This window comes from Falco biarmicus, chromosome 3, assembly GCF_023638135.1.
Source record: "Falco biarmicus isolate bFalBia1 chromosome 3, bFalBia1.pri, whole genome shotgun sequence".
Classification (NCBI taxonomy): domain Eukaryota; kingdom Metazoa; phylum Chordata; class Aves; order Falconiformes; family Falconidae; genus Falco; species Falco biarmicus.
In genome coordinates this window covers 91,879,766-91,892,959 of record NC_079290.1, presented here as the reverse complement: position 1 = coordinate 91,892,959, position 13,194 = coordinate 91,879,766, and the positions used below count along the sequence as shown (strand labels likewise).

The following is a 13,194-nucleotide window of genomic DNA, read 5'->3' as shown; positions in this document are numbered from 1 at the left end:
CAAACAAGCGTCTGTTGCGAAGAAGAAGACATGACTAACAGGTAGAAGACGGCTGACTGAATGTCCCCCGGTTCTCCTGTCGGAGCTGTGTCAAGTCGCGACTGAAGCACCATGCGGCTCTCTGCCACAGGGCTGCCCTGCCCGGCTTTGCTTCATTGTCTGTCCTGTCTCGCACCGCGGAGAAAGCAACGACACCTTCCTATATCGTGACATCTCTGTTGGGAATAAAAGCCTCTTCCCGCTCGAGTAGTATCAATGATCAAAACGAACTGTCTGAAACGGGGGCAGGTTAGAATGATTTTTAGGCAACGTCCCGTCCCACCCCTTGTATTTAATGCGTTCAGCCTCCTAAAGATGTCAGAAATTACTTGGACTTGTCATCCAAAGGTGACATTAAGACAGGCGGAAGGCGAAAAAGCACCCTCGTTCGTCGATCTAGAGCAGGGAAGGGTGTTTATATATAAAACCACAGATATTTTTTTTCAAATATTCCGAATAGGTCGTTACAACGGGATCAGGAATCTCATGTCGGCCTCCCCGCCCCTCCAGGGAAAAAAGAAAAAGAAAAAAAGAAAAAAAAAGATGGATAGATATAGATTATTCGTTTTTACGATGGGAACAATTTAAATCGATGTCTCAGGAAAGGTAAACCCTGTCTATCCACCAGACGATTATTTTTTCTATTAAAATGTGTAGTAAACATTGCCGGGCTTGGTAGTGTTTTTGTTAGCTGATCCTCAGATACAATCAAGCCATTTTCGGACACATTCCCATGTATGTAGCAGTGGTGATCTGGAGGAAGCTGTCGACGCCTGTTCAGTTAATTTAGGTTTTCTTTGTCTAATTACTGTGGAGCTTAGGGAAAAGGAGCCGGGCTCAGGGCAGTAAACTGACACTTGGGCTCTGTGTGTGGTATCCAGGCAGAGTTTGATGGAAAAAGCCTGCTTCCACTCAACTGCAGGTCACTGTCTGGGACCAGCCCCACCCCCTCCCTGCCCGTACCCACCAGCGAGCTCTCAGCACGGAGCTGCGCTGGAGACAGGCGGGGACACACACACACACACACACACACGCGCTGACACCGCGTCCTGCTCTGCCCGATCCTTCCCACCCCCGTGCCTTTGGTTCAGCATCCCTGTCTGCCTCTCGCCCTGCCGCCGTCCTCCTCGCCTCTCCAGTTTGATCCTGGAGCCTCCTCCATCATCTGGGAGCAGGCCTGTGCCCCCGCCGGCCCCTCTCCTCCCTGCCCCCTCCGGCGCCCCGTTTCCTCCGGCAAACGGCGTTTGCCAGCACGCGTGACCCGCCGCTTGCACCGAGGAGACGTCTCCGGGGAACGGAGAGAGGGCGCATCCCTGGTCCTCGGGGTATATCCCTGCTGCAACTCATTTTATATGGGGGTGGGGGGTGGCAAAGGGCAGCGAGAAGTCTTTAAAACCGGAGGTCTAGCAGGTTTGAGGAGCAGAAGACATTGCTGCCTGGGGGTCCGCGGGGCGGGCGACCCCCTCACACGCACCACGCCCGCACCCGGCAGCATCAGTGTCCATGTGTCCCGGGGCGCGCCGGTGGAGCTCCTGGCTGGCAGCCGCTTCCCTGGCCCGGGGCCGTGCCGGGGAGCAGCGGGCGGATCGGTGCCGAGGGAGCCCCGGGGAGGCGGTAAATGGTGTCGCTGCGCGCTGCGGGGCTGGCGGCGGGAGCGAGCCGGGGACGGTGCCGCGGCAGCAGCAGCGGCAGCAGCAGCGGCAGCGGCAGCAGCAGCAGCGCCTCCTGCCCAGATGACGGGTGGACAGAGGCCAGCTGGAAAGGGGGTGGTCTCTCCCCCCCGCCCCTCTCCCTCTCTCTGCTGATTTTTCGGCCGAATTCAGGGGGGTCTGCGGGGTAAAGGGAGGGGGAAAAAAAAGGAGAGCAAGATTGAAGGAACTGATAGGCAGTCGCGCTGTGCCTTTTACGCAAGGAAGAAAGTATATATAGAAGAATAACAGTGCGGAAGAGATTGGAGGGGGGGGCTCTTGCGCTTCCTCCCCTTGCCGGATTAGGCAGCGGGATGGTCCCCAGGTGGGGGGCAGAGGAGGAAGCGGAGCGGCGCTGAGCGAAGCCTCCGCGGGCGGCGCGGGGAGGGCGGGGGCCGGGGCCGGGGCCGGTCCGGTCCATCCCGCCCAGTGCCTGGCTCCGGCGGAAAGCAGAGGAGCCATTGCGCAAGGGACCGCGGGGAGGGATGCGCAGGGCGCTGCCGCCGCCCCGCCGCCGCCCGCCGCGCTGAGGAGGTGCCCGGAGGACAGCAGCTCCCACCGCCGCCCCCCCCCCCCGCTCTCCCCCTGCGGGGCACCCCCCGCCCCGGTACCCACCCCGCCCGGCTCCCCCCCTTCCCTCCCAGCCTCACCCCACCCTGCCCCATTCCCCTCCCTCCGCCAGATGACCACCGAGAGCGGCCAGCAGCGGCTGGAGCCCCCCGTCCCTCTCCGCTCCTGCAGCCCGGCTCCCGGAGCTCTCCAGATGAGCCGGCCGCCCTCCTCCGCCCTGGAGACCTCCACCTCCTCTTCCTCCACCTCCACCTCCTCCTCCTCCTCCTCGGCGGCGGCGGCGTCCTCCAAGAGCAAGAAGGCCAGCTCGGGGCTGCGGAGGCCCGAGAAGCCCCCCTACTCCTACATCGCCCTCATCGTTATGGCCATCCAGAGCTCGCCCTCCAAGCGCCTGACCCTCAGCGAGATCTACCAGTTCCTGCAGGCCCGCTTCCCCTTCTTCCGCGGCTCTTACCAGGGCTGGAAGAACTCCGTGCGCCACAACCTCTCCCTCAACGAGTGCTTCATCAAGCTGCCCAAGGGCCTGGGCCGCCCGGGCAAGGGCCACTACTGGACTATCGACCCGGCCAGCGAGTTCATGTTCGAGGAGGGCTCCTTCCGACGGCGGCCCCGCGGCTTCAGGAGGAAATGCCAGGCACTGAAGCCCATGTACCGCATGATGAACGGGCTGGGATTCGGCGCCTCCATCCTCCCGCAGGGCTTCGACTTCCAGGCGCCCCCCCGCCTCCCTCGCCTGCCATTCCAACGGCTACAACCTCGACATGATGCCCAACGCCATGGCCAGCGGCTACGAGGGACTCAGCGGCGGCCACCACGTCCCGCACATGTCGCCTAACCCCGGCTCGACCTACATGGCCAGCTGCCCGGTGACTGCCAACGGGGACTACGGCCCCGACAGCAGCAGCAGCCCCGTGCCCTCCTCGCCGGCCATGGCGAGCGCCATCGAGTGCCACTCGCCCTACACGAGCCCTTCGGCTCACTGGACAGCCTCGGGGGCCTCGCCCTACATAAAGCAGCAGGGCCTCCCCGCCGCGAACGCCGCCTCCTCCAGCATCCACTCGAGCGTGCCCTCCTACTCCCTGGAGCAGGGCTACCTGCACCAGAGCCCCCGCGACGACCTCTCAGGTAGGGGCCCGGAGGGGCGGCGGGGGCGGCGGGGAGCGCGGCGCCGGCGGGGGTTCTCCGGCGACGAGGGTTTTGCGCGGGGAACCCCCGACCTCCGCGGTGCAGGAAAAAGAGGGGCATTGTCTGCGAGCGGGAGGAAAATACGCGTGGGCTGGAGCTGCTCTGTTTCGGGGAAAGGGGGCTGTCTGGGGAGGGGGTTGCGGGTACTGCTGCGAGCATCCCTTCTCCTCGCCCAGCGCCAAGAAGGAGCGCTCCGAAGAAGGCTCGGCTCTGTCCCGGCTCCGTCCCGACTCCGTCCCGGTTCGCACGTTGCCCCCGGTGCCGGCGACATGTGCGCAGTGGCGAGAGCGGGGCGAGCCCCGCCGCCGCCCAGGGAAACCGCGGCCGCGTCGCGGGAGGAATCAAAAAAAGGCGTTAAATGCTGTCCCCTGAGCCCTGCGGGGAAAAAAAGCACCCGAAAAGCCAAAACCCGCTCGCTTATCTTGAAAAATGCGAGAGAGATTAAAGCGGATCCAGTGTATTTCTGCAACCGGAGGGCAAGAGTTTTCTGGTCTCTGTCTCCCACCTCCCCCCCCCCCCCCCCCCCCCCCCGGCCGGTGATTACAATGTCTGCTCAGAAAAATCCAAGCACAAAAATGGGTAAAAGATGTTGGGCTCTTACGGGGAAATTTTCCAAATAGCCCTTTTAAACATGGGTCCCGGAGGTTAAGCAAACAAAGACAGTCTGGGCTGGACCACACCGAAGAGGATTTTAGCCTGACTTAACCCCTATGAGAGCGGGGTCTTGTTCAATTTTATGGGAATTTCAACAAGTAACAAATACAGGCGACCCTCAGCTCTGGGTCCCCTCCCGCCCCCTCCTTAGGCGCCTGTCAATCACTCTGCTGTCCCTTTGCGAGCCCCGCAGCCTGCCCCGGCCTCCGCGGGGCAGGGCGAGCCGCAGCCCGGCCGCCGGGGAAGCCGCTTTACCATCACCGCAGCAGGGACGCTGAGGGTCAGGGGACAGCAAGCGGTTGCAAATTTTCCTCCTTAAAAAAAAAAAAAACAACCAAAACCAAAAACCAAACCAAAACAACTCAACCCCTTAAATAGTCCCGGAGTGGCTCCTGGGGAGAGGCGGCTGCAGAGCGGGTCACCGCCTTACCGGCGTTTCGGCGCAGAGGGGTGCGGGGACGCGGTGCGTCCCCAGCTGGGCTCCTCCGTGCCCACGGGGCTCTGCTACTGATATTTAAACCACTTTTCGGAGATTCAGGTCGTCCTTCCACGTGGTTTTGGGAGCTGGGGTGAGAGGCCGGCGGGTTTGCAAGGGCATCTCCCGGCCGAAATACGTACCTTTACCGTTAGGATTTTCTGCTTTGTTTTGTTTCATTATTTTTAAACTTCTTTTCTTTTCCTTTCTTTCCGATTTTTTTTCCTCTCTGCTTCTTTTACTCCTTTTACTCCTGCGAGCTACTTCGTAGGGCCCAGGGGGCCACGCGTGGCGTGGGAGTGGGACTGGCCTGGGGAGCGGGGCTGGAGGCAGCTGCCCCCTCCTCCTACCAGCCACCCGAGGTGGGAAAGGCGATTCCTGGAAGAGAAATTTTCATTGCGAAGCAGCCCAAGAACAGCTCTTCAAAACAAAAGGCAGAGGGAGAGCGAGCAAGGGTTCTGGTCCCCCCGAAGCCTCCACTACGGTTTCCGAGGCTAAGGCGGTTTAAATCCGAATTGTTTCTGTCCATGGACGGATACACAGGCAGACGGACCGACGGACGCTTTCTTACTGCCGACGACGGGCGTCCGCTACCAGCAGCTCAGATTTAACGCCACCACTCTGCAAAACGGCGTTTCTCCGCTTATTTTCTAGAGCTTCAGGCTCTGGGCCCAGGACTTTAGTGGAAGCCATCCCCATTCCTTGATTTAAAAAAAAAAAAGAAAAATTAACCCTCTTAATGTTTTTTTTTTGCGTGGATCCAGTCCTCATTTGTGTGTGCAACGTAAAATCTCTGCGGCGCAAACGTTTTAGTAGAGTGAAAGGAGATGGGGAAAAACGATCCGAGCTCCTTCATTCGCAATTGTTACCAGCAATAATTTTTCTCCACCTCTCCCCACAAAAGCGGTAGCAAGTGAATTTCGCCTTTCCCTTTCTTAGTTAAATGCAAAGCAAATTCGGTGGCAATCGCTGTCGATCGGTCAATAATCCTCCACTCATGACAGCGACAGGGCAGACTTAAAGCCTTCAATTTGCGTCAGACCCAAGAATAAGCGAGGGAAAAATTGGAAACAGGAGGCTTGGTTCTGCTAAAAGGATTTTGAAGCTGGGGGGTGGGGGGGAGTGGATTTTTTTCGCACACTATTAAATCCTGCTAAATGATTGAATCAGGATTGTAATAAAGTGCCCCGGTTTATGGTGAGCATACCAGCAGGGTTATTAGAAAGCCGAGGAAATCCAGAGAAATAATCACTTTTATAAAGTGAGCTCTGCGGGGTGAAGGAGGGGACAGTGCCGGAGGAGACGGGCTGTGCCTGCCGCCTGCGCAGCCCCGTCGGCCGCCGCCGCCAGGCTCGGCTCCGCCGTCCCCGGGAAAACGGGGGATATTTCCTTATTTTTTTTCTTCCTTTTTTTTTTCTCTCTTTTTTTTTTCTTCCTTTGTCTCACTCTCCTTCTCTTTCTTTCGCTGTTTTCCCTATCCCCCCACCCCTTCTTTCTGTCTTCTTTTTTTTTTTTTTTCCCTCCCCCTTGACCCTCGGTCAGATTTGACAGGATCCCGCTAGCCGAGTTTGACATCCACACGCCAAACCAAATCCCTCTCTGGCTCTGCCCTGCGGGCCTTGCTTAGGCAATGCTCCCCTCGCCGCCAGATCCAGTAGGAACCCTGCCAGATTAAAGATCCCAGCTCGGCCTTACGGCTCGGGCTGCGGCGGGGGGTGGGGGTGGGGTGGGGTGAATCTCCCACGAGGCCCTGGGACTTTGTCCCCTGAAAGGCTGCCTTAGGCTGTGGGAAATGGAAATGGGAATTTGCAAGGTCGTTTATGTGTCGGTGCCATGGATGTACTTCACTTGCGGTTGATAAACGGTAGGGTGTCCTCGGTCTGTGTCTAACGTTTATGAAAACACACATGCGAATAGGCGTGCACGCTCATACACACATGCACACATAAATAAATACAGTATCCACACACAAACGGATCGTGACTGGAATTCAACCTGCAGCCATTCAAGTCAAAGGCAAAAAAAGCAAAAACCTCGCAGGAATGGGGGAAGAGGGAGCCAAGATGGGGAATCGGGTTCAAATGGCTGCAGCGCATCCAGAAAAACACGCAAGTGGCATCGTCTTCTAGCACACCCACACTCCCTCAGCTACCCCGCACGCAGAGCTGAGCTACCGCACCCGCTGATCAGCGGGGCAGGCAGCGGGGAAGGCAGCAGGCAGTGCGGGTGTGCCCGCACGGGAGGGATGCTCTGAGATACACTGTGCCCGGGATGCAGCCGGGCATGTGTCCCTGGGCAGCCGCCTCCGCACGGCTTCCTCTCCGCAGCCCGTGTGCCCCCCGGCTGTGCAGTTTGTCACCTCCCCGCAGAGCAGGCACAGGGGCTCGTACAAGCACGGCTGCAACCTCGAGCCCACCCACACGGGTGGTGGGGGGCTCCGGGGGATCCACCTCCCCTCCTCACCCGGGGCGGTGGGACCCGCCGCTCCTCCTGCCCTACAAGCTGGGCAGGCTTTGCCCCGGGGGAGCGCCCGGTTCTCTGCCGGGAAAGCCGGAGAGGGGTCTCAGACCTTGCGAGGGGAGCCCACACAGGAGGGAAGGGAGCAGAACCGGCAGGCAGCCTCTCCCCCCCGCGGGTGAGGGGGAAGGGGGCTGCTCCGCCCGAGCAGCGCTACCCGACCGCTGAGCAGCTCTTGTTATTTCCTTTTGCAGTGGGATTGCCTCGCTACCAGCATCACCCCTCCCCGGTGTGTGACAGGAAAGATTTTGTCCTCAATTTTAATGGCATTTCGTCGTTTCACCCGTCCGCTAGTGGATCTTACTATCACCATCACCACCATCAAAGCGTCTGTCAAGACATCAAGCCCTGCGTGATGTGAAGGCAGCGCCCCAACAGAGACAATCAGGTGGCATGGAACAGAGCCGAGGTATAGACGGACCCACGCAGATTAAATATAATGTGCACTCTGATAGCATTGATAGTACACGAGTCACTTAGCAAAATTACCTAAGGAAGCAGTGTTGTCAGTCCCTCCATCCCTTGAAGGACACGTACAGCCGATATAATGCTCCAAAGCTCTTCCTAAAAGAAAAATGCCTAGTGGGATGTGTTGGGTTAGGTGAGATGTAAGTGTCCTTATGCCAAGTCTGACCACCTTAATCATAAACCGGCTTTCTGTGATCTCCTAAAGAATCGAGCTTTGGGAAAGGGAACAATTCGATGTATTCGATTATACGAGAAAGTGTCTTTGAATAGGAAAAATAAATCTCCCAGCTCAGCACCTGTGAGGACTCCCCCTTCCGTTGCTGCGTTAGCGGGAAATTTACTTCTTTATTTTTTTCTCTCCCCGAGACCCACCAAGGACACTTTGTATGGACTTCAGCACCGACCGATTGATATTATTAAAACAGTATTGTTTAGCCTTTTCGTGTATAGACTTTATGAAAAGTTCCATTTTTCCCAGTATTGCAGCAATACAACGTTTTGTTTTTTATTTTTGCAAAAGTTGTTTTCTACCACAATATTTTTTAAAAATTTATTTTAAATAAATCTCGTGTATACTCACACACTATTGCTTTAAAAGGAGAATATATTTGCACTTATGTATACTTTTTACAGTTTGCCAAAATATTTTGATGTACAAATTTTTTTTTCAATAAAATGTATATAAACGACGATGTACTGGACAGGCACTTCTTTTCCCTCGTGTCCTGAGAAAACTCTTCCACCCCAGCAACCGAGATCGTTAAAGCTGCAACCCCAAATCCTCCAGCTGCTGGGGGAGCGAGCGGCTGACCCGAGGGGGCCAGTGCCGTGGTCTCTGGGCTGCACTTCCCGCCCTCACCCACCTCCCACCCTGCTGTGCCCCCCGTTCTGGGCAGGCTTTGAAACAACCGGACACCAAAGCAGCAGAGGCCGGGCTGCCCCCTCCTCTCTTCGAGGGGTCCCCCGGCCCCAACCGCCCTCCCCGCTGTTCAGGGCTCAGTCCGGGTGTCCCCGTCCCGCTTGCCCACGCAGCCCCGTCGGGGTCCCTCTGTGCCTCGAGGGGGCTTTGTCAGGTGCGGGGGCAGGAGCCCCTCTGCAACGCGGGGGCGCACCCGGGAGGGCGTGTCACGGGTGGGCGGCGAGAGGGATCTTGGTACGGGCTGGGGGAGGCACTGAGCGTGGCGCGGCCAGTGGACGGGGCGGGAGGGGAGAAAGAAGAAAAGAAACAAAAGAAAACAAAAAAGCCCCCCCCCCCCCAGTACCCCAAGCAAAACAAAGCCTGTCCCCAGGACGCCGCCGTGCCCTGCGGCCGGGGATCGGAGCCGGGCGCCGGGAGCTGCTCGCCCGCCCCATCCTGCGGCCGCCCCCGGGCACGCCGACCCCACGGCCCCCACGGCCGCCCCGCCGGGGGATGCCCGCGCAGCCCACCCGGCCGGGGATGCCCGCGGCGCTCACCCGGCCCGCCCCGCCCCGGGGGCAGCCCTGCGCGGCCCCGGCCCCCGCCCGGGCGCAGCTCGCCGCCGCCCCCCGCTCAGCCCGTTCCCCCGCCCCAGAGGGACAGAGGCTGCCCGCACCCCCAGCGCGCCCCGCAAGCCGGGGCACCCCCGACACCCCGCCCCGACTGTCCCCGGCCCCGCGCCCCAGCGCTGGGAAGCGCCAGAGTTTCAGCCAAACGGTATATGTACTTGTGTGCATGCATATGTAAATGCATACATACATGTATAACATTATACCTATGTAATTATACATAGAGATAAGACTCTTCGTCTTTTAAAACACGCATTTATGCTCGAACATGCCCTTTTCTTCCCTGAGCTTCTCGGGGCCTGCGATAAATTATAAAGTCAGTTTCAGAGTTTGCTCCGACCACAGTGCTGTGTTTACATTCTTTCCGAGGCAAGCCTGCATGGTCGTAATTTATATCCTAAACACTCGAACGTAACTTGTTTACACAGGAATGACAGGACCTCAATGAGAAAAAAACTGCCTTTCGCCTCCGCGCGGCCGGGCGCGGGGCGCCAGTGCCCTCCAGCGGCCCCGGCTCCGCAGCTTCCCTGGGTTTTGGAATTGCGACCCCCCCACTCCCCACCCCCGCCCCGCGATCGCCGTTATATCCCAGAAAACGTGAGTAATGCTCACCCTGGCTGTTCCCCGAAGAAAGGGGAAGGATTTGCTGGGGCATCCTTCAGTTTGGGGTTTCTGTGTTCTCCCGTCATGACTGAAGACTGTTGCCGTTTAACAAAGGTTCCGTTTTTCCCGGTAAAGCTTCCCGAACAAAGGATGGTCCTTAGACACCGCTATGTTTCTGGGTGCTGTCAGCAAAAGGAACCCAGCCTTTTTCTTCTGAATTTAAGGGTGACTAGCAAACGACAGGGAGGAAAAAAAATGGCCAGATTTTTAAGTTAATATGATCTGATTTTGTTTTGATATTTGATTTTATTACAGTACCTTCTACCCCAGAAATTCAGCTCTTGTTTAGTCTCAAGAACTCCAGTGGCCACAAAGCTAGTGGGAGTCAAGACCAAGAGCTATGTCACTGTGAGGACAAAGTATTTATGTTTAGCCATACAGTTAAAAATTATTTGCATCTTTTTATATACGTTAACAGTCATCGAACATGCCCAAATACTTCATATTTTAGAAAAAGAAATTCCTTGTTAGAGATCCAGCATGTTGAGGCTTCTCATCGTAGCAGCAGTGATGCGGTACTCATCTCTGAAACTCCCAGAGACCTACAGCATCAGAGAAAGCTGAAATTTGTGGTGTTAAAACGAAGCCAGAAATCTAGATGTGGGTATTTAGGCTGAGCATTGTGAGAACCCAAGAGGGCGCACCCGAAGTTGAACGCGTATTTGCCGATCACCCTGTAGGAAGACCTGCAGTTGCTGTGCTAAAATGAGCCTCAGTTGGTATAAAAGCCCAGCCGGCCTGTGTCCCTGCAGCTTTCTTAGCTATTGCTCTTTTCTATGAGAATAGTCTACTCTCTTCCTCTATATCCTTTGTTAGCTTTTCATTCCTTGCCTGCTAAGGTGTCTCTGACTGTTTTGTCCTCTACGTGTGCACTGCAAAATGCCTAAGTGATATGCTTTTTTCCTTTAGCAGCACTGTAGTCCAAGTAGCGCCCAACAACAGTCATGCACCTCCACGGAGTCTGAAAATACCATCATCGCTTACTTTCAGCTTAGGGCTTCAGCCATGCAGCCTGTCCTTAGGGGTGAGCAGAAAGGAGGATGAGAGCAGATAGCTTCTGGGTGCAGGGTCTGCTTTTGGCCTATCCTGATGAAGAGCTTGCGTATCTAAAGAGCTGCATTAGTTTTTCCAACCAGATCAGTTGGTCTAACGCATTAGTAATGCATCTCCCACAAACTTCGCCTCGCTAATGACCTCAGACCACCAGAGCTACAAGAAAGCTACAACTAAACTGCAAATAGTTAGTCATCTAGACTGATGGTATAGCTCACATTTGGTGAGGCGCTAGGCAAATGGATTGAACATAGACTAATCCAAACATTTCCATTATTAGAGCACACTAGGCAGAGTTTCCGCAGGATGGGAATGAAATCACGCTGGAGTGCCTCAGTTTGCGTGTGATCCACTATAATCTTATATATATTCTCCATTCTCTGGTTTCATCAGAGTCTTATGGCCTCAGTGAAGGGATTTTGCTTGTGAGGGTGTTTATGTTACACAGAGAAAAACCACTCAACCACTCCAAAGCTGGGATCATTTGAACAATCAATTTAACATGGGCAAAATTAGCCAAATGCAGAGATATCTTATGTGGGATGTTCAATTTCTAGCTGGTAGCTGACCAAAGCACTCTTTAAAATGGTCGAGTTTATCAATCCCATTAAATCCCCTTGCCCATTATTCTATTAAGACCAACGTCAGATTAATATCTTGCTGTGTTTTGGCTCAGCTGGCAAAGTACTTTTAGCCAACACAATATTTTCAGTTTAGTGAGAGAGTTTTAGCCTGCTTTGGAGGCAAAGAAAAGTAAAGATTTTTAATTTATTTTGTTTTACTCAGCAACAATAAGCCTGATTTTATTGAACTAGAAAGATTTGCTCATAACATATGCATGAGGTAATATTTAAATAAGCCTGTTCAATAAAATGCTAGGTATGTCACTCAGGCCCTGAGAAAGCAAAGTGCTGTTTTCAATTATGATTTTAATATACCTGAGCATGTGAGTACTCCCATTAAAGTCAATGGGATTATGCAGACGCTTAGGGTTAAAAGTGCTTTGCTGAAGAAGGATGATGGTACTAGAATTAAACACTACAGGTTCCTCCTATATGCTGCAGCTGGGCCCTGTATAAGAACTGGAGTAGAATATACCTGATTCATATACAGGATGAAAATTAATTCAAAACATACTCTGGCTTTGAATAGAGATGTATTTTATAAAACCTGCTGGCATTAATCTGCATGAAATACTGCCTTAGCTAATAAGAACACCCGGGCTTTATTTATATATTGAGCCATTTGATAGATACAAATGAAGAAGAGGTAAATAGAAGCCAACATATTTTTGAATAAAAGCCCAGAGGTTCTCTCAGAGTTCAATGATCTTTGTGTCTAGATTATAAAGAATTCAGAGCAGCTTCGTGTGATTTGCCAACTACTGAATAGAGCTCCAAAACATCTGTAATATTAAACAACTTCAAGCCTCCTTTTTATGCTTGTTTTCATCCAACAGTGATTTATAGAAATCTATTGGCTTCTCCATTGGTCATTTCTAAAAAGAAATACGCCAGGAGGAGGACGAGGTTTTAAAATTTGTTGGGATACCACTACCAAACTGCAGCTGGAATTAGAGGTATTTTAACAGTGGATTTAGATTTATTTAGGAGATTATGAAGAAATGTTAACTGCATTACATCGGTTATTTTAACCATTGCAAAATGAATTTGTGGCCTTGTGCAAAGAACCATTGGGCTCACAGGTAATTTGATGTTTTTGGGGTAATTCAAAGAGACTGAGCTGCTTTTGAGGAACTGATAAAGAACAGATTTCTTGGACTAGATCCCCACTGCTAACATTTTTCTTGCAGTAGAGTTGCAGCCCATTAATTCTCACTGTCCAAATACAGGTAGCATTAGTTTAAATTAGAAGTTTTATAACTGATTTAGCTGAGCTACTGAAATCCTTTATGTACACAATCTTATCTCATTTTCAGAGATCCTCTTTGGATTGGTTTATACCTGTCCTGATTAACATATACCAAACACATTTAACTTGCTGGAAAATCTCTTGGTTTTATTTTTGTACCAGTTCAGACTAGTTTAAAACTACTTTCTGAGACTGGGTCTAATGCACAACAGTTTTCTGATATCATGCAAGGCAGGATCCAGTTCAAACTGCCTAACTGGTGTTTATGGACACTCCATCACTGTAATCCCTCACTTCTACACGTACAGCTGCAAGCTATGCCAATATGACCAACTTTAAAGTGGTATCAACTCCCCAAAGCTGATTGAAACTAAACAGGGCAGTGTCTGTGACTAGGCAATCCTCATGTTAAAGGGCTGCAGCTTTTCCCTGTGAGATAGCTGAATGTGACCATACTGGAAGCTCCTGGACGATTTTACTTGT

At 53.6% G+C, this 13,194-nt stretch overlaps 1 protein-coding gene across 1 annotated transcript; it reads left to right on the top strand.

Moving 5' to 3' along the window:
* Positions 1-2,409: 2,409 nt before the first annotated feature.
* Positions 2,410-8,180, top strand: FOXF2 (forkhead box F2). Its single transcript, XM_056332410.1, is given in 3 exon segments — positions 2,410-3,017; positions 3,019-3,422; positions 7,323-8,180. Coding segments are annotated over 3 exon segments (1,179 nt in total). The 3' UTR covers positions 7,490-8,180.
* The last annotated feature ends 5,014 nt before the right edge of the window (positions 8,181-13,194 follow it).